General features: G+C 41.4%; 1 protein-coding gene across 2 annotated transcripts in view; it reads left to right on the top strand.

The window, feature by feature from the left end:
* Positions 1–7752: 7752 nt before the first annotated feature.
* Positions 7753–22786, top strand: part of LOC106582942 (synaptoporin) — a 34141-nt gene continuing 19107 nt past the window's right edge. The window contains exons 1-2 of one of the 2 annotated variants that reach the window (XM_045705702.1): positions 7753–8078; positions 8268–8333. In XM_045705702.1, the coding sequence (XP_045561658.1) occupies positions 8074–8078; positions 8268–8333 (71 nt within the window). In that variant the 5' untranslated portion in view covers positions 7753–8073. The remainder of the gene's footprint in view (positions 8079–8267; positions 8334–22786) is intronic. The other variant, XM_045705700.1, reaches the window with a different exon arrangement.

Here is a 22786-nt window from a genome sequence, read left to right as displayed (position 1 = left end):
CACATTAACATACAGAAACAGTACACCCTTCATACAATTCATTTCATAGGCCTAATAGTACTGTAAAGCTCTTTTTAATGCACACAATATAGTTGGGTCACCCCGTCCTGCCCCTAGGGGTCCATGGCCCTGTAGCGCCCCAACCCAACACACCCCACTCAGCTTCAGAATCTTAGTGAAACATTCATTATTGGTTTCAGGTGTTAGGCCAAGGCCAGAGTGACAACAGTACAGCAGGGCCAGGACTGAGCAGCCCAGCAGCTAGGGATTGAAAAAATCTCCCCTGACGTGGCCATGTTTTCAATATAGACTCCTTTTGTCGTACAGTATTCCATATAAGGCATCCAGACCTTATAAAAGTTTCACAATATACCCTTAATCTTAAAACAAATCTAACCAACCTTCCAATTAATGGTAATGCATTTATTAGCCTCTAGCTAGGTTACACAGTTTCTTCTGATAACACTCTCCAGTATCAACATTTCCAAGCAAATAAAAACAGGGGAAAGGGAGAATCTGTAGACATGCTGAGATAAAAGAACATACTGTTTGCCAGAATTCAGCCAGCCTTCACAAGACCACAACATCTTCAAATATGTCCCCTTTTCTGCTTTACACCTCCAGCAGAATAATACAATTTCTGAGTGAATGATATTCAGTTTCACTGGCATATAGTACATTCTATGGTGATTTATGTCTGAAATTATATGAGCATAGGTTAGGCTACTATGGTTAGCGAGCATTGCACCTTTTCATTTCCAATAAGTATGGATTACCCATTTATTTGTCTCTGCCTGCAAATCGTCTTCCTAAAACGTAGCAAGTGTCGCTGTCATCATTCTTGCTGCCTCCAGTTCAGTAGCCATGCCTGCGAGATCAGCTGCGCGTGTGGTCTCAATTAAATAGAGTTGGCTAGAGAAGCACAGGACAGTTATCTTTCCAAGGAAATGTACTTCCTAAATAGGCCTATTATTAGGCTATAGTTTACCCCATTGCCTAGAAATAGGCTTAAATATTGATCACCCATATTTCTCCGTCTGAAAATCTTCCCACTCCTAGAATGTAGGCTATAAAAATAGCTCAAGAGAAAGTGCAAGTCTCTCCAACTCTGCTCTCTTCAAACTAGCCCAGTAATACAATGTAAGGGCCATGTGAGAGTCTATGGTAATTTAACCCAATTCTTAAGTTATTTTTGCGCATTTGATATTGCCTATAGGGTGCAAAATTGCAGGGGACCAGGTCTTGCAAGTGAGCTGTGTCACATACGCCTAAAATAATACTGTGGTTGGGTTTGGGACCAGTTCTTGCTGTAGCTGGTGAAAAAAGTCAGAATATCAATCTTCAATCATTTGATTCAGGTCTAGTTTGATAGAGAGAAAGCTGGCCTTTTTTCCTCAAACGGTACATCAACTGCCGAAAGCTTGCCAAGTTAATTTACTTCTGAAATGTGACAAAACAAAGGCTACTAAACATGTCCATACAAACAACTGCTGTTAGACAGCGATATGGTGGCTATTATTACTATCTGACAGATAACTAGAGGCTAGAGCTGAACTGGCTGTGGTAGCTACTCACTAGCATAACTTATTAATTTACCTCAGTCGAGAAGGGATGAAACATTAGCTAAAGTTACATGTCAGTTACAATAATAGCTCAGCATTGCGAATAAACAATAGTTTTTTTTTTGTTAAGTTGACTGTGGTTACCTTGCCAGCTACATCAGTCAACTAAAGAGTAGCCAGTTTCTGTTCCTATTACAACTCAGTGAAAGAGCGCAATGCATACACTGAACTATGCTCAACTCTCCCGTGCTGGTCCAGCCAGCCTTCCAGAAGCTATGCCTTCACACAACCTGTCAGTCCGCTCTGTGGTGTCAGCATCGGGTAAACACTCCAATCAGCCTACCTAACTGCTCGGAGGCGTCCGCATGGTCCTAAAGCACACTGTTTCCTTGTTTTGGATCACATTCCAACAGGGGGGACAAAAATTTAATTTCAGAATGTGGGGGGGGGGGATGTCGCCACCGTCCCCAGTGAAAGTTGCGCCCCTGGTTTTTGGAACACTTCACGTGACATTTCAGACCGTGAAAACAAGTTCTTGGAACACTTCACATGTGAATGTATGTGTTTTTAGAACACTTCACATGGCATTTCACATGTGAAAATGTGTTTTTGAAAAACCAAAAGTGTGTCTATGATACACAGACAGTGCTTTTAACATACAGTGTTTTCATCTTACATATTTGACTACATTGTATGTTTATTTATAAAGGTAATTATTATTCAATGTGTCTTTATCTGGGATTTGAACTCACAACCTCTTGGTTCACAGCATTATGATATTTCTGCTACACCACCACACTTGTATTCCTGCACTTTGGACTTCAAAGTAAATCTCAGGTTAAAATCATCATATTGATTCAGGAGTAATACTTAAACAGAATAATATGCCCCACCAACATTAGACAAGTATACAAAACCCTTCAATTGTTCTTTACCATTCGGCCATCAGATTTGCCACCAATGCTCCTTATAGGACACATCACTGCACTCTATACTCCTCTGTAAAGTGTTCATCTCTGTATACCCTTCACAAGACCCACTGGTTGATGCTTATTTATAAAACCCTCTTAGGCCTCACTCCCCCCTCTCTGAGATATCTAGTGCAGCCCTCCTCCTCCACATACAACACCCTTTCTGACACTCAGACTGGACAGTTTTATCTCAATCTCTTCATTCAAAGACTCAATCATGGACACTCTTACTGACAGTTGTGGCTGCTTTGCGTGATGTTTTGTTGTCTCTACCTTCTTGCCCTTTGTGCTGTCGTCTGTGCCCAATAATGTTTGTACCATGTTTTGTGCTGCTACCATGTTGTGTTGCTACCATGTTGTTGTCATGTTGTGTTGCTACAAGCATGCTACCATGCTGTGTTGTCATGTGTTGCTGCCTTGCTATGTTGTCTTAGGTCTCTCTTGTCGTGATGTGTGTTTTGTGATGTGTATTTAATATGTTTTTCTTTTTAATCCCAGCCTCCATCCCTGCAGGAGGCCTTTTGCCTTTTGGTAGGCCGTCATTGTAAATAGGAATTTGTTCTTACCTGACTTGCCTAGTTAAATAAAGGTTAAATAAATAAAATAAAATAAAACATTGCTGAAGTAAGTAAATGAAATCAATGATGAGAGAATCTTTAGATGAACTAATAACTAAAATAGCAATGCAGATGGCATTATTTTGCTAAGTGCATAGATGTATTATAGACAATGAATGTGTAGGGGAATGCTACAGATATCATTGCTCAGCAGAAAGATCAGCATATCTCAAATCCATAGGTTGTGAGTTCAAATCCCAGGGTTATATTTTAGATGAACAGCGTACCACTTACTTTAAAACCACCATACCATTACTTTACTTATAATAGTTTGGGACCATCTGGACCATTACGTGACGTCCTGATGACTGGTAAAACAAATGTCTTGAGAACATCCATGTGCTTAATTTTGTTTTGAGCCAACTTCGCCATGGGCTTTGAACGGGGCAGCCCGGTTCCAAAACAAATCCAATCCCTTTTTACCCAGGGAAAACTCCTCCCATCGGGGCAACCCTTTTCAGATAATGAAATTGCATCAGTATCTCATGTGAAGTGACCCAAAAAAACATTTGCATATGATATCGTATGTGAAATTTCACTTGCACATGATTTCACGTGAAATTTCACAAATGTGATGTGTTATAAAAACATGTGAAATGTTACGTTTAGTTTCATGGTATCACATGTTGAAATATTGTTCTCACATGTGCTCACATCTTGTCACGTGTAGTTTCCTTTTATCACGTTCCTTCACATTGACACATGTTATCACATTAACTTCACATAAAATGACATGTGATCACACAAGAGCACGGGTTCACATGTGAAATTCATTCGTTTCTTCCATAAGGGACACCACAAACATTCAATTGTTTAGTCCAGATGTTATTTATTGTCAGATGTTGTTGTTTAGTTGAGAAGTGCCAGTTAATGTAACGTAAAATAATAACCATTTTATGATTTGTATTATTATTTTATTATTTTTGCTGTGCAAAATGTTAAACATGGCAACAGTTGTTCTCAATAAAGGCTTTCAATATTCTGTTGCATGTCATGATTTTTGCATTTTTTCAAACTGTTACATTGGGTAAATTGTAAGGTGGGGTAAATTGTGACATTTCACTCCTTGTATTTGAGACAGCCTACAGCTGTGTATATCCCCAGCTCACTGGCGTGTGAAACTCTGAGGGACCAGAATATTTTATACAATGTTGCAAGTTCGCTAATGCAAGTTTAGGGCTGGACCCAGGTTATAGTTGATGCAATGTTGCAAGTTCGCTAGTGCAAGCTTAGGGCGAGACCCAAGTTATAGTTGACACAATGTTTCAAGTTCGTTGCAGACAGGCCTATGTGATTTATAGGATATTTATTTAAATCATGATATTTTCTACCTGCTGGCTGCAGTTTTATTTGTTGGCTTTATGTAGGCTATTTTTACATAGTTGGGAATGGCAATAGAAGTTACTTTTTAATGTTGTATCATTTTCATTTAGATTTGGATAGAATTTGATTAACCGCATGACAATGATTTTGAGATATGAAGATGTTATTAAAATTAAATGAAAATGTGCATATGAAAACCATAACTGGCATACAGATCTGTAAAAACGGTAAGATAAATTGGCATTTTACGTGAGAAAGGTTGTCAACTCCTCATGTAACCTGTTCCCGGCTACTTCAGGGGAGTAATGTCAGAATCTACGAAAGCCAGTGAGTTGCATCTCATAGGGAGGAAGGACTCACCTCATTCGCAGAGTGAATCCCATATGTGATACATCTCCCTCATATTATCAGAGATCCGGGGTTACGCAAGTAACCTTAAGTTTCATGTTTTGATCAGGAGTGTCAAACTCATTCCACGAAGGGCCAAGTGTCTGCATGTTTTTGTTTTTTCCTTTCAATTAAGACTTAGAAAACCAAGTGAGAGGAGTTCCTTACCAATTAGTGACATTAATTCATCAATCAAGTACAAGGGTGGTGCGAAAACCCTCAGTCATTCGGCCCTCCGTGGAATGAGTTTGACACATGTGCCCTAGACCCACTCCAATTTGCATACCGCCCCAACAGATCCATGGCCGACTCAATCTCAGTTGCACTCCACACTGCCCTCATCCAACTAGATAAAATGAATAGATATGTGAGAAAGCTGTTCATTGACTACAGCTCAGCGTTCAACACCATTGCCCCCACCAAGCTCGTCACCAAGCTTAGGACCCTGGGACTGGATCCCTCTGCAACTGGATCCTGGACTTCCTGATGGGCCGACACTGGTAGTGAGGGTAGGCAACATCACCTCTGTCATGCTGACTCTCAACACGGGGCGCAACAGGGGAATGTGCTTAGTCCCCTCCTGTACTTCCTGTTCACCCATGACTGCTTGGTCATGCACCACTCCAACACCATCATCAAGTTTGCTGGCAACACAGGTGGGAGGCCTGATCACCGGTGGCGATGAGACAGCCTACAGCGAGGGGGTCAGTGACCTGGCAGTGTGGTGCCGAGACAACAACCTCTCCTTCAATGTCAGTAAAACCAAGGAGATGATCGTGGACTACAGGAAACATCCACATCGACAGGTCCATTGGAGCGGTTCGAGAGCTTCAAGTTCCTCGGGGTCCAAATCACTAAGGACTGTGCCTCTTCACCCTCAGGAGCTTGAAAAAGTGATCTTGGTGACCTCAGGCTTGTGCGCGGCTGCTGGGCCATGGAAACCCATTTCATGAAGCTCCCGACGAACAGTTCTTGTGCTGACGTTGCCTCCAGAGAGAGTTTGGAACTCGGTAGTGAATGTTGCAAACGAGGACAAATTATTTTTATGCGTTTCGGCACTCGGCGGCCCTGTTCTGTGAGCTTGTGTGGCCTACCACTTTGTGGCTGAGCCGTTGTTGCTCCTAGACGATTTACTTCACAATAACAGCACTTAGAGTTGACCGGGGCAGCTCTAGCAGGGCAGAAATTTGCCGAGCTGACTTGTTGGAAAGGTGGCATCCTATGACGGTGCCATGTTGAAAGTCACTGAGCTCTTCAGTAAGGCCATTCTACTGGCAGTATTTGTCTATGAAGATTGCATGGCTGTGTGCTCGATTTTATAGACCTGTCAGCAATGGGTGTGGCTGAAATAGCCGAATCCACTAACATGAATGGGTGTCCACATACTTTTGTATATACCGTATATAGTGTATGTTGAGATGGCACCTGTACTCCGTAGATAAGTGATTATTTAAATCATTATCAGTCAACATCATCGCACCAACAATCATTGTATTGACCATTGTTTTATTGATCCTGGCAAGCCTGTAGAGTTTGTTGGCTCAACAAACTCTACAGGCAACCTCATGACAGGCAGCCCTTTCAGAAACAGTCAGATTATGAAAAAAATCACATCCTACTAAATGGATAAACTATGCATGAGATCTTCTAGTCTTCCTGCTCACTTCTTTTTGATTTACTGTGATGAGAATATTAGGCCAATCGGATCTAACAGTTTTCTAATCGCTAGGACAAAGCAATTCAGGCAGACGGAGAGAGGGGGAGAAAAGGGAAAGGAGAAGAGAGGGATGTTTGTGAGTAAGAGAGTAAAACGGAAGGAGGAGGGGTGGAGTGAGAGAAGAGATTTTGTCAAATTAGCCACACTGTCAGCCTGGTTTTAACTTATCTCTACTGGAATGGCTATCTCTATAGCAGACACAGGAAGCCTCGCTTGCTCACCATAATCTTGCCTACAGTTAGTTTACAGTCCAGCTCTCTTCTATCTGCCTCGGCAGGCTAATTAAATGACAAATTGCTCCACCTCCAGTGGGGTGGCTAGGAATGGCTATCACACAGCAAGGGAACATCATATCAACAGAAAAATACAAGGAAAATCTGGTTCATGTTTTCATCATAATATTCACACAAAGATGTCCTTACCAACAACAACAAAAAATTATCAGGCAAATGATAATTCTTCAGGGCATTTCAATCTGACTGTACACTGACTACACAGGAGTACAACTCAGTCTTGAAAACAGTCCCTGTTTCACATTACATAACATTATGTCTTCAGTGAGTTACATACCTATTTGCCCTTGGATTGTGTTTAGCCAGCAGCCATGTTGACTTGGTCTGGGAATCACACAGGGGATCCTTCAGAATGACATAACTCTAAGAACCATTCACGTAGAATTGGAATACAGTCCATTTATACATTTAGTCAATTTATATCTGCAATGTTCTCTGAATGTTTTGTTCTGAGCAATTTAGGCATATTCGCTCAAATTCTATAATAATCCACATAATTCGTGTAGCCTACAAGTAATAGAAGTTACATCTGAATATAGCCCATATTTCCAGGATTCAGAGAAATGGTCTTATAAAAGAGGTCACTTTTGATGCTTTTGGAGCCATGAGTGATTTGGGGGTTATTATTCTGCACAAAGCACAACCATTATAGAGGGACAGATGACGGGTTCATCCTGAATGGGTTACAGATGGTGGAATCACAAGAAAATACCCACAGGTCAAAGGCATTTTATAGGATTTCTCAGTGCATGCACTGCATGCACGCAGGCATGTAACCTACAAAATGATGCATGATTAATAAGATATATTTTTCTACTTATACGACCAGACTAATTCGTGGTGCCTCGAGACAACATTCAGGCACTCCGTTACAATCACATCCTCTCATCCATCTCCGACGTGGGGAGGAGAGGCAGTTCAAACAATAAACACGTCGTAGCCTAAATCGATAACAAAAAAATCTTATCCAATCGTAAAATCTTGAAGCCGTCGTTCATTTCCGTGAAGCCAATCCCCGTCTGTCTCTATGGTGTTTTATTTTTCAACAAGCTGACGAAGGCTCGGGGTTTTCCGTGTAGTAGCACTAAGAGCCGAGAGTCGTACACGCGCGAGGCATAGACATCAAGCGGTTTGGGTAACTCTGTACAATTGTTTACATCTTACTGAACAAGGAGATAAGTATTTTGAAAATGTTATCAACTAATGAGGTATGTTTGTTGATTGTACATTTGTTTTGTCAGGTCTCAAAATAATATGCATTAAACAGCCATTATTCAATTTTTTAACAATGTAGGCTAACTTACATGTCAAATAGGCTATGCAAACATTACATATGTTGTGGATTTATTAATGAAAAATCGTTATTTTTTCTGTTATTATTGTTGTCATTCCATTAGCTCGTGTCTGTTGGGACATTTCAAGTGCTTAAATTACCTCTTGGATTTATCCGCGTTTTGGAATGGGTAAGTTTGAGTGTTTTGCAGAAACACATATTTGTTTTGCATGAAATAACTAAATGATAGAAAACACGTTTACAGTTGCCAGTCAATTTATTCATCATATATATTAACGTTAATGCCTGCCGAGATATAACATAGCAGTCATATTTAGGCTACATTTGCGCACTGAAATATAATTGCGCCTTTCATGTTTACCCAAGGGGTCTCGTGTTTTTGCGAGTAAATCCGCGTTATAGCAGGCTATAATGTAGGTTTTGTTTACATTCATTTCCATTACTCTCAGGTGAAACTTTTAATGATCGTAATTGCGTTCTGTGTCGCCTACCATGATATTACTATTTCTCGGACGAGTAACGTTCCAGCGCTTGATCCATCAGCGCGTGAACAAACTGCTTTACCGTAACCAACTGGTTCACGTTAATTTAAGGAATCGCTGCTCTATTAGGTCTTCACAGGGAGGCTGGAGAACATGGCAATCACCAACACCTAAAAACGAACGTTTTGCCTGAAACAGATAGCAGTGTAGCAGGACAGAAAATGGATCATCCTACATACAGTGAATCATGTGGCCCTGCCTTGTTATATAAATCAGGCAGACAGACATTGAGGCATTCAGTTATTGTTTGATTGAATGTTAGAATGGGAAAAACTAGTGACTTTGAGTGTGGTATGATCGATGGTGCCAGTAGTGCCAGATCCAGTATCTCAGAAACAGCCACCCTCCTGGGCTTTTCATGCACAACAGTGTCTATGGTTTACCAAGTGTGGTTTGACAAACAAACATTAAGTCAGTGGCAGTCCTGTGGGCAAAAAAAAGCTTGTTGATGAGAGAGGTCGAAGGAGAATGAATCATGCAAGCTAACAGGCGGGCCACAAACAGACAAATAACGGTGCAGTACAACAGTGGTGTGCAGAATGACATCTCGGAATGCAACTCCTGCATCTCGGAATGCAACTCGTCAGTCGGTCCGTGTCTCGGATGGGCTATTGCAGCAGACGACCACACCGGGTTCCACTCCTATTAGCTAAAAACAAGAAGAAGTGGCTCCAGTGGGCACGCGATCACTAACACTGGACAAGAGGACTGGAAAAACATCACCTGGTAACAAATCCCAGTTCTTGTTGTGTCATGCTGATGGCAGAGTCAGGATTTGGCGTAAGCAGCACGAGTCCATAGACCCATCCTGCCTGGTGTCAACGGTACAGGTTGGTGGTGATGGTGTAATGGTGTGGGCAATGTTTACCTGGCACACGTTAGGTCCCTTGATACCAATTGTGCAACAATTGAAAGCCACAGTGTATCTGAACATTGTTGCTGACCAAACCCAATAGAGGATCTTTGAGATGCGATGGAACGGGCTGTTGGCAGCATGAATGTACCACCGTCCAATCTGCAGCAACTGCGTGATGCCATTGCGTGATCATGGAACAACATCCCTGTAGAACGTTTACGACACCTTGTAGAGTACCCCAAAGAATTCAGGCTGTTCTGGAGGCAAAGGGGGGTCTGAGCCAGTGTTTGTGTGTGTGTGAGCAGGCACATGCACAGTTATGGCTTTACCTGTGCACAACACATGCCCCTTTGCCCTTCCAATCTCCAAATTGCCCTTTTCAGTCGTGGTATAACTTCCCCAAAATGTTTTTTTTTTATCATTATTGTTCTGAACCCACTGCCCGCAAGTCATCGTTAAATTCTCGTCTATGCTTCAGAACCAAAATGTTGCGCGTCTTGATTGCTGACCAATGACCAGTCATCAACATTTGCAGAAAAGGCGGGAACGCATATCCAGATTAGTGACCAGAAAGAACTTGTTTCATTTCCTCCAGTTTTGCCTGACAAAAACAGAGTAGGCCTATGTTTATCATCCATATAAAATACAGTTTAGCAATCTACTGACTCATCGTTGCCAGAACAATAGGCTAACTGGCGATTTGATTGATCATTTTCATATTTCAGATAGGCCTAGGATAGGTGGATACTGGCTACATGTCTAAAGATAGGCAGCTGTAACATTGCATATTATGGGATGAAGATTTAACATATTCTGGCAAATGTATTAAGATATATGTGAGGAAGAACGGGTATACCCGGCTGGGAACGAGCACTCTGCAGGTAGGCTGCCCTCCAAAGTGATGGAGTGGTGCAGACAGAACATGTTTTCCAACCGATCCTGCAGACTCCACTACAAGTAGGCAGAAGGATTTTGCTTGCTCTGGACTCCAGAGAAGTGACATGATATATCCCTAGTTGATATTGACTGCTAACATGAATGACTTTACACTCCAAATGCAGGTGTTAAACACAGTTTATCTCAGTAGCCTAACTTGCGTTTTGAAAATGCATCACTGTTTATGGCTGTAATGACAGGCTACTATTGCGCAGTGATTGTTTGTAAATGTTTGCGTGTGCACACGTGCATGTGGGTGCGAGCAGGAGGTCACAAGTTTTGTACCACTCTTTTTTTGGGGGTCGCGGGTCAAAAGTTTGAAAATGATGTTGAAGTTGGGTTGGATATATACTGAACAAAAATATAAACATATAAACAGCATGCAACAATTTCATTGATTTTACTGAGTTACAGTTCATATAAGGAAATCAGTCAATTGAAATGCATTCATTAGGACCTAATCTATGGATTTCACATGACTGGGCAGGGGCGTAGCCATGGGTAGTCCTGGGACGGTATAGGCCCACCCACTGGGGAGCCAGGCCCAGCCAATCAGTATGAGTTTTTCCCCCACAAAAGGGCTTTATTACATGATGGATTATCTTGGCAAATGAGAAATTCTAACTATCAGGGATGGAAACAAATTTGAAATAAGCAGATTGTGCTGCTTTCCCCGCTTGTAATAATTGCTAAACGAGTCTGTGACTGCTGCTGCAGGAAACATTTTTTTGGGGTGCCCTTTTTTTAGTTTGAGCATATTCCTCCCAACATGTCAGTGCACGGCCCTTAGTGTGAGTGATCTCATGGAACACTATCCACATCCCGTCAAATGTATTAATAAATTACAACAGTGACATGGCATTGGGGTCAACTGTTGTCAGTGATTGTTTAACATCTTGAATTTATGTATTTTAAAATGACTGTAGGAAACCATTGACTGTGAGGTAGGCCTACTGATGTTTCAGTACATGGTGACTGCTTGCAGAAAACACACACACACACACACACACACACACACACACACACACACACACACACACACACACACACACACACACACACACACACACACACACACACACAGGAGCAAGGGCTGTGACACAGAGTGACAGAGCTCTGAGCATGCAGTGGTGTCCCAGTGTCATGGAGATGATTGTTTCTCTCTACGAGTGTGTTGAAAATGCAGAGAGGTAGAGGAGGAATCAGTATCTTTCCCAACCACGAGCATAGTGATGCACAGACAATCAACCCACTGCACACTGTGATTCTCAAGAGTGATTTAATTGATTCAGCTTTGTCAGTAGGAGTGACCCGGGTCGGACAAAACAGAGATAACCTGGTTTTACTTACATCTCGGTCATCTTCAGTACCTTTACTATTGCAGATTCTTATTAGAAGCTCTGATGGCAGTTGTCTTTGTCATTCTGCACATCATTTCATCAAGAGGAGTGTGTTATTTGTCTTTGGATAACAGTGCTTACAAATGCATGATAGGCTACAAATCATTACTCAAGTCATAGACCCAAATGTATTCAAGTTTTTTTAAATGTATTTAAAAAAAAATGTATTTGTTGTTTTTATCAATGTCAATCAAAAAAGCAATAGCAGTCACATGATCTGCACAGCAACAAAACATGAACAAGAAGGGGGGTTTGGTACAGCAGCTCAAAATACAACAATTGAGAAATAATATTACAAGAGGGCTATCTAACAAAGGTCTTTGTTTTTGTAGCTGCGCCATGCAGCTCAGCTGTTGAACATTTTAGCTGTCCTAGAAAATGTTTACCTTTTACTGCAGTGGGCTAAATCAGGGTCACACAGTGTTTCTTGAAAGTCTTAAACAAATCTACTCTGAAACAAAAGTATACTCCTAACACACATGGTTATTGTGTATATGTCAGATATAGAGTTGAAATGTATTAAACTTTAAGTTTGCATCCCAATATTACATTTTATATACATCACAGAACACTGAAATATTATAACAAACTGTTTAACATAGAAACACCGGGAATTCCGTCTGTTTAAAAAAAAAAAGTTAAATAATTATACTTTCTGAGTGATTTAAATATTGACTGGCGTTCATCAGGCTGCACACTCAAGAGAAAGCTTCAAACTGTATCTAGTGCCTGCAACCTGGTTCAGGTTGTCAATCAACCTACCAGTGTAGTTACAAACAGTACAGGAATGAAATCATCAACATGTATTGATCATATCTTTATTAATGCTGACGAAATTTGTTTGAAAGCTGTATCCAAATCCATCGGATGTAGTGATCACAATATAGTAGCCATATCTAGGAAATCCAAAGTTACAAGGGCTGGGACTAATATTGTGTATAAGAGGTCATACAAGAAGGTTTGTTGTGATTCCTATGTTGTTGATGTGAAGATTAGTTGTTGGTCAGTGTGTAATGACGAGCAACCATACAGACCCGGGTTTGATCCCAGGCTGTGTCACAGTTGGCCGTGACCTGGAGACGCATGAGGCGGCGCACAATTGGCCCAGGGTCGGGTTTGGCCGGCCGAGATTTCCTTGTCCCATTGCGCTCTAGCGACCCCTTGTGATGGGCCGGGCGTCTGCAAGCCAGCTGGACGGTGTTTCCTCCGACACATTGGTGCGGCTGGCTTCCGGGTTAAGAAGTGTGTCAAGAAGCAGTGCAGCTTGGCAGGGTCGCGTTTTGGAGGATGCATGGCTCTTGACCTTCGCCTTTCCCGAGTCCGTAGGGGAGTTGCAGCGATGGGACAAGACTCTAACTACCAATTGGATATCACGGAATTGGGGAGAAAAAACATTACGAGCAACCAGACTCTGCACTTGACACATTTATGAAATTGATTATCCCAGTTACTAATAAGCATGCACCCATAAAGAAAATGACTGTAAAAGTTGTTAAATCCCTGTGGGTTGATGAGGAATTGAAACATTTTATTGTTGAGAGGGATGTGATGGTAAATAGGTCTGGCTATACAACTGATTGGCAAAAGTACTGCAAATTGATAAATAATGTGACTAAACTGAATAAAAAGAAGAAGAAACTACACTATGAAACAAAGATAAATTACATAAAGAATTATAGTAAAAAGCTTTGGAGCACCTTAAAATGAAATGTTGGGCAATTAAGGCAAACTCTGCTCCATCATTCATTGAATCAGATGGCTCATTCATCACAAAACCTACTGATATTGCCAACTACTTTAATGATTTATTTATTTGGCAAGATTAGCAAACTTAGGCATGACATGCCAGCAACAAACTCTGACACTACATATCCAAGTATTTCTGACCAAAATATGAAAGACAAGAATTGTAATTTTGAATTCCGTAAAGTAAGTGTGGAAGAGGTGAAACAATTATTGTTGTCTATCAACAATGACAAGCCACCGGGGTCTGACAACTTGGATGGAAAATTACTGAGGATAATAGCGGACGATATTGGCACTCCTATTTGCCATATTTTCAATTTAAGCCTACTATTCCCCTACCTAAGAATAGTAATGCCCTCTTATCTGGCTCAAATAGCCGACCAATCAGCCTGTTACCAACCCTTAGTAAACATTTGGAAAGCAAAATTGGGTATAATCAGGAATTCCCCAGGGCAGCTGTCTAGGCCCCTTACTTTTTTCAATCTTTACTGACGACATGCCACTGGCTTTGAGTGTCTATGTATGTGGATGACTCAACACTATACACGTCGGCTACCACAGAGACTGAAATGTCAGCAACACTTAACAAAGAGCTGCAGTTAGTTTCAGAATGGGTGGCAAGGAATAAGTTGGTCCTAAATATTAAAAGAAACTTAAAGCATTATATTTGGGACAAATCATTCACTAAACCCCAACTAAATCTTGTAATGAATAATGTGGAAATTTAGCAAGTATCAGTATCAGGGTCATTCAAACATAAAAACACTTAAAACTGTGATCTCAAGAATCAGACATACAAACTGACAGACTGATTGGCTGCCATCTTGGATAATAAAGCTCTGCTCTGCATTCTTAACAGTGCTATCAACAAGGCAGGTCCTACAGGCCCTAGTTTTGTCACACCTGGCGCTACTGATCAGTCGTGTGGTCAGGTGCCACAAAGAGGGACATAGGAAAATTGCAATTGGCTCAGAACAGGGCAGTACGGCTGGCCCTTGGATGTACACAGAGAGCTATCATTAATAATATGCATGTCAATCTCTCCTGGCTCAAAGTGGGGGAGAGATTGACTTCATCACTACTTGTATTTGTGAGAGGTATTGACATGTTGAATGCATCGAACTGTCTGTTTGAACTACTGGCACACAGCTCGGACACCCATGCATACCCCACAAGACATTCCACCAGAGGTCTCTTCACAGTCCCCAAGTCCAGAACAGACTATGGGAGGCGCACAGCACTACATAGAGCCATGACTTTGTGGAACTGTATTACACATAAAGTAACTCATGCCAGCAGTAAAATTTGATTAAAAAAAAATATAAAAATACACCTTATGGAACAGCGGGGACTGTGAAGCAACACAAACATAGACACATACACACTATACACACATTTACACATAGATATTGTGTTGTAGATATCTGGTAGTAGAGTAGAGGCCTGAAGGCACACACTTAATATATTGTGAAATCTGTTATGAATGTATTGTAATGTTTTTAAAATGTATAACTTCTTTAATTTTGATGGACCCCAGGAAGAGTATGAAATTATGAAAAATATTCATAACATGAGGCCACTAGGTCATTTGACTGCAGGAAAGGGCTACAGAAGTATTTGGATCAAACCAATGTTTTTTTTAATTATCTTTCTGGCAGCGGTTAGGGCACATATGAACAATTTCAATATAATCAAATCCAATACAATGTCACAATTATTTCCTAGTAGGAATAGACCAGGCGACATAGGTACATTTATGTCTATCAAGCTGTGAAAACGGTATTTAATGTGTACATAGGTCCCAACTGAACCAAGAGTGCAGCCGTTGCAGAGATTATCATCAGAGAGTTGTATGTATCCAAGGCTCATCAACATAGGAAGAAGTTGAATATGTCTAAAGACCATTATTATGCCTCTGAAAGCTAAATGTGTGTATGTTTGCCCCAGATTATCATTTTTTTGCCGTGATTAGGCCTTCAGTCGGTCAGTCAGTTTCCCAGTCCCTGCCCTATTCCTTGCTCTGTACGGGCTCCAGGAGGCAGGATGGATGTAGATGTCTCTGTCTTCCCCCTAATCAAAGTAGTTTACTGAGAGACAGAGGGCATTTATTCTGATCTGCTTTTCTGGAGGGAAATGAAACACAAAAGGTAAATGGCTCAGAGAATAAGTCTAAATAGAGTTGACATGGAGGCTTCTCAGGAGTCTACTCTCTTCGAGAAAAGGGTTCCAAAAGGGTTCTTTGGGTGTCCTCATAGAGGATCCTTTTTTGGTTCCAGGTAGAACCCCTTTGGGTTCCTTGTAGAACCCTCTGTGGAAAGGGTTCTACATGGAACCCAAAAGGGTTCTACTTTTTTCTAAGCATGTACAGTGTAGTAGAGGAAACCTTTTCTGACTTCTTTTGAAATTAATGAAGAGTCATGGTTGTCAGTTCAGTTTGTTACATTTAATCTGATGGGTTTAGGTCCGTGCTGACATTTACATTACCAATGACATTTTAAAAATGCAATTGTGTTGTCTCGCACACAACGGTACCAATCTTTATGTCTGTATGATCTATTTGTGGATGATTATTCAAGAGAGTTATATGTGGTCCATAACCTTTCCAGTAGACATGGATGTATGGGTCATCTCCCATACATTTCCGAAGCTGCAGCTGTGGCTCTCTGGCACATGCGCCCGAGTGGTGCGGTGGTCTAAGACACTGCATCTCAGTGCAAGAGGTGTCACTGCAGTACCTGGTTTGAATCCAGGCTGCATCACATCTGGCCGTGATTGGGAGTCCCATAGGGCGGCGCACAATTGGCCCAGCGTTCTCTGGGTTTGGCCGGGGTAGGCTGTCATTGTAATTAAGAATTTGTTCTTAACTGACTTGCCTAGTTAAATAAAGGTTACTTTTTAAAATATTTTTTTTATTGTCAGTATCTGGCACACAATTCTCCAAACAGCTGTAAATTCCTCCCTCCCAAGTCATGCAGAAACTGTCCTTTGATATGTGCCTCAACTCCTCTGTGTGTGTGTGTGTGTGTGTGTGTGTGTGTGTGTGTGTGTGTGTGTGGGCATGTGTGGGCATCCTAATACTGAACTAGTTGTATTAATGTACAGTCACTGTCTTGCCTGCAGCGTAGCGCTCTTGTTTCAGATGATAGGTTTCTTTCAGAATACTGACAGCTGACTAACAAATATGGATTTGTATCAGATATCAGTATAGTATCAGTGACTTCAGTGTGACTGTGAAATACTTGATACAACTTTCTCAGGTGTCTCAACTAGACACAATGTTATTGTTTTCATCGGACAGTGTATAAGTAATGCTCAAGAAAACAGAACCTTACACAAGTTGAGATTTCTCTATTTTTATTTCACAAATGGTGCTGAATAAGAGGAATTTCCATTTCAGATAATTATTGTTATGGGAAATGGGAGAAAAAATATGCACCTCCTCAAGAGAGTATTAATCTCCTCTCTGTGTCTCTCTGTCTCTTTCTGTCTCTTTCTCTATCTCTCTCTGTCTCTGTTTGTCTTTCTGTCTCTCTGTCTCTCTCTCTCTGTCTCTCTGTCTCTCTCTCTGTCTTTCTCTCTGTCTGTCTGTCTGTCTGTCTGTCTGTCTGTCTGTCTGTCTGTCTGTCTGTCTGTCTGTCTGTCTGTCTGTCTGTCTGTCTCTCTCTCTCTCTCTCTCACTCTCTCATACCTCCCTGGACGTTAGCAAATGTCAGATGATGTCAATTTCCAAAGCTTCAAGAAACACTATCTGGCTTCAAACCTACAAGCTCAACAGAATGCAAAGCAATGAACTCTTCAGTTCCAATCCAATGTCATAAGGCCCATGTGGATGCAGCTTTAGGCTGGAATCTAGCCCTGCTAACCCTAACCCATCAGGTCAGAGAGGAGCTCACGTCCCTCCCTGAGACTATGGGCCTGGCCTGGGCTCGGCTCTGTCTGTGAGTCAGACAAGAGAAGGACAGCCTGTCCCGTCCTGTTTGCTGGGAGGGCCCAATGTCAGAGCCAGGGGCAGAAATCAAGCCCAACGCTACTCGCTCAGTGAGTGAAATTCTACAGGGGAAAGCTTGACGCGTGTAATGGTCTGGTGTTGCCTTTTCTCCAGAGACGGAGTACCAACTTATTCACAAGTTCGTAGTTCTGTAACATCATACACCATTGTGTGAAGAGCAAAAATCATTATTAACAGATTCATCAAGGTGAACACACTTTTGTGTCTCGTCTCTTTAGTAAAACAGAAAGAATTTCACTTGCACAGTAATATGGATGTAAAGTGGTGTTTTGCTAAATGAGTCAACTCTTACATATAGTATAATTAACACTCACTCATAGGTTTTTGCACAAACATTCACTGTCACATACACTCACAGACCCATTGATTGTCCCAATACACACAAAGAATAACTGGTGTCCCACCATCCACACACATAAACACTTGTTCGGATTGTACCACTGCTGGGTGCGGAGGCTTACTAAACACACACACACACACACACACACACACACACACACACACACACATAGGGGAAAGCGTGAAGCGTGTAATGGCAAGACACACACACACACACAAACACAAACACAGTCAAATCATATTACTGTTTGGTGGCTGAGGCTGACTAACTGCACTGCTGTGTAGCCATGGAAACCCCATGGGGAGAAGAGGAGCATGAAGAAGCACTGTTATAAAAATACATTGAGATTTTCTGCCTGCTTATGGTCAGTCAAGCTTACAGGGAGATGGGGGGGAGAGATAGGGAGAGAGAGGGTCATAGGTTAGACAGGGCACAAACCATTCACCATGTAGGGAGATCAACTGCCATGAGAACTTGATTCTACCATCATGTCTTGATCAGGACTGTTATCACAGTGTGTGTTGGGTTATGTCATTAAGCCCCTTAAAAGTACAATATAACATATCTAAGATGGTCCTCTTTCAAAACTAGATAGATAGAAAGGACTATATACAAAATAGGACATTATTGAAATAGTTAGTTTTTCTAACCCTGTCGGTAATAATGGTATAATAGCTGGCTTCCTGGCATTCATAGACTCTATATGACCCAAAGTTTTTTTGATGGTGGATCAAAACATGTAATGGGCTGCAGACATGGTCCAGATTTCTGCAGTCGTAAAGAGAGAAGATTTCAGACTTTTTGTTCCCAAAGTGGGCCTAACGTCTTTACAGTTTTTTTCAATTGTTTAAGCACAATTTTGAAAACAGGGCCGGTTTGTCAAAACACTACACACAATTAGCACAACCCTACACCAAAGTAGCACAACACTTCAGATCATTTGCAAAATGGAACACTTTTGTCAAAACTATACACGACTTCATAAAAACAATATTTTGTTACCATACGAAACACACACATTTCATATTGACTTCAATCTTTTTGAACCAGTTACACACTGCTGTTGCTAACCTAAAACACTTTTAGCAAGTCTAATTGTCACTGATTAGAGTACTGTAAATTAAGTACACAGAGAAAGTGCAACTATACAAACACTACACAAGACCAATGCTGCAGACTGAGGAAAATATCATTTATTTCTCTCCATATACCCAAATCAGTCAACATGTCAACATGGAGAATCACAACAAAACATGTCCCAGTTTTCATGCTACTACAGTAGTGTGCATAACACTGTTAGCTCAGCAAACAACAGACAAACAGTACAGGTTACAGTTACAGTAAATAACAACAACAAACATAAAAAATAATCTGAAAAAACGGACAATATTGTACAGAAAATACTACAGTAAACATACTATACATTATCTCTTCGCATTATCTCTTAGCTGGATCAGGCCAGAGAATTTCATCAACATCACAAGCAATATCCTCATTAGCAAGACAACGCGGGAAGAACCGTCTTGAATGTCGAATCCATCCTTGCACAGCTGCGGCGTCGACTTGGTCACAGGCGTCCTCCATGGCCTGAATGAGGGGTACCTGAGCCTGGGGCTGGATATCGTAAACCTTCCACCGCCATGCAGAGAAAAACTCTTCGATAGGGTTTAGAAACGGAGAGTATGGTGGAAGGTATAGTACTGTCAACTGTGGATGGTGTTGAAACCAGTTCTGGACCAAAGCAGAGCGGTGGAATGACACATTGTCCCAGATGACAGTGTATTGCATCTGGTGCATTTCATTACCTGCTGTGACGATGTGGTGCAATCGGTCCAAAAATGCGAGAATGTGAGGTGTGTTGTAAGGGCCCATTTTGGCATGACGGAGGAGAACCCCATGCTGTGAAATTGCAGCGCAAAGGGTGATGTTACCCCCCCACGTTGCCCTGGGACATTGATTATAGCCCTGTGGCCAATGATATTTCTGCCTCTCCTTGCTTTTGTGAGGTTGAACCCTGCCTCATCAATATATATGAATTCATGCAGGATTTCCTCAGCATCCATCTGCAAAACTCCCTGAAATACAGTGAAAGACAAGATTGTGTAGTTCAGGATAGGTCTAGTATACAGTCAATGTTAAAAAGTTATGTGTGCAGTATGCAACATCACAGTGCTAAAGTGAACAATACAAACCTCCACATACTCATGCCGCAGCCGTTTGACCCTCTCTGAATTCCGCTCAAAAGGCACTCGATAAAGTTGTTTCATTTGAACCTGATGTCTTTTCAGGATGCGTGCCAGTGTTGACTGAGAGACCTGATGGACATTATTGAAAATGGCATGGTCACCAATAATGTTGACTTGTAGTTCTCTGAGCCTGATAGCATTATTGGCCAAAACCATGTTTATTATCTCTCTCTCTTGTTCTTGCGTGAATATGGGCCCCCTTCCTCCTTGTCGTTCCCGACCCTCAATCCTATGTAGAGAATAATACATGTAACTTACTGTACAATGTCACAGGAAGGGGTATCACAAGTGTTGATATGGTGCATACAATAAGCGGCTGATTACTGTAACTGTAGAAAGATATTATTTTACCTGTTTTCCTGTCAAAAAGTCCTTATGACAGATGCCACTGTATATCTGCTAAGATTTGGCTGAACTCTCAGTCCAGCCTCCCTCAGCGTCAATCCGTGGTTCACAACATGGTCCACTAGTGTTGCACGAATGTCATTTGATAAGTTTGGTCCTCTTCTTCTTTGTGCACGTTCTCCTCCTGCTTCAGGTCTTCCTCGACCTCTGGCTCGGCCTCTGCCTCTTCCTCTTCCTCTACCTCCTTCTCCTCCTCTGTGTACTCCTCCTCTCACCCTCACTCTTCTTCTGACTCCTTCCATTTTGGTTGAAGGCAGGTGAACCTACCTGCTGCATTTTTATAGTGCTTAAACCTGATTGGTGTGTCTACAATTTAGCAATCATGTGTTTGTGCACCTGATGGCTGTGTTTAACAGATTGGCTCATAGGTGTGGTAATTTGACAGTCAGTGCTTTGGAATTGCAAGGAAGTGACATCATGATATACTTCTGTGCCTGATGTATACAAGTGTGTTTAGTGTTTTGCAAATCACTGTGTGTAATGTTTTGCAAATAGTGTGAAGCTGACAATGTGCTTACAGTTGTGCAAATCTAGCCTTGTGTTTTGCTCCTTGAGTGTAAGGTTTTGCTAATTGTGGGAAAAGTACAATTTAAGTGTGTAAGCAATTGCAGAAAAACTGTAATAGAACAGGTGGATAGCAGCATCTATAGTGCCTGAGGAAACCTAAGTGTAGCTGATGAATGCTGTGCTTAGGCTCCTCAGTGACACTGACTGAATGAATACAGTGTCCTTATCATACACTCCACCTGTACTACACACTTAACGATCCCTCTCCCTCGAGCACCCCCTCACGCGTTCCCTTCTTCTCACTATTTGAATTTCACCTCATCCTCCGTTCTCACTCTTGCTTTCGTTCTCCATTCTCATTGAGTCCATGAGCCCATCCCAGCCATCTTTCTCATATATTTATCTCATGTATGTTTTCATGGGGGGTGAGGGATGTATCTTCTTGTGTGTACTGAATGTGTAACTGACTGTGGTAATCTGTGTGGATAGAATTTCATTTAGAAGGACAAAAGAACATAATCATTCCCCAGCCCTCATTCTAACCTCTTTCCCAGCATTCTCCCACTCTTCATCCGAGGACCACATCCAGGCTTCTCTGGATGTTATCCCTCCCCCAGGAGCCCAGCTGGGAGAGACTGATATACACACAGGCGTGGGGCTTAGCACACACTCCCCTTCACAATGACACACTCGCCTGTTCAAAGGCCTCCACTATAAACGTGAGTGGTAAATGACTGAAATCATAGGGAATGGAGGCAGCTGCAGGAAAGAGAGGGGGAGGGAGGGAAGGAGGGGGGGAGAAAGCTGGGGAAGGGGGTGGGCCCGGAGGTTTTTTACCCTAATGTGAGTTTAGAATTGCTCTCTCTCCATCTCTCTCACTCTCTCTCTTGTTGTGTTTATGTGTGTATGTGAAAGTGTGTGTGTGTGTGTGTGTGTGTGTGTGTGTGTGTGTGTGTGTGTGTGTGTGTGTGTGTGTGTGTGTGTGTGTGTGCATGCATGGTTGGGCAGGTTACTCGATAAATGTAATCCGTTACTGATTACAGTTGCATGAAAAATAAAGTAATAACGTAAAATAACGTAATCCGATTACTTTTTGATTACTTAAAACGTTTAAAAACATATATTTTTTAAAAGACATATTTTAAAACGTTTAAAACATTTAGTTGTATTTCCAATTTGGGGTCTAGTGTGGGAGCATAGCCTAAAGATCCTTTAATTCACGTATGTGTAAGAGCATAGTCACTACAATTGCAATGGGGTCACATAATAAATAAATAAATTGTAGCCTCATTATATTATAAAATCATTCAAAGTGTTTCATTAACAAGTGTATTAGACTACTAAAATTGTATTATTCAAGGAAATGAATTGTTTATTGTAGCATCATGTTCAAGCACGAAAGCATGATTCCATATATTTTCATGTGCAACCTAAACCAGTGATTGTCATGAATTCGGGGTTTGACAACTAGGAAATTGTTGTTATTATTTTAGTATCAAAAGAGCTGTCCAGAATTTTCAGATGTTTTTGTTCAATTGAGATGAATTTGTCTATATCTTTTTGGGGACTAATATCACATAGGCTAATTCATTTGGGGCTAGTTAATCACCTTAGGGAGTGGTTAGCTAGATCGCT

This window comes from Salmo salar, chromosome ssa22 (genome assembly GCF_905237065.1).
Source record: "Salmo salar chromosome ssa22, Ssal_v3.1, whole genome shotgun sequence".
NCBI classification, from domain to species: domain Eukaryota; kingdom Metazoa; phylum Chordata; class Actinopteri; order Salmoniformes; family Salmonidae; genus Salmo; species Salmo salar.
The sequence above is the reverse complement of the archived record's forward strand: the minus strand, read 5'-3'. Positions and strand labels throughout refer to the sequence as shown.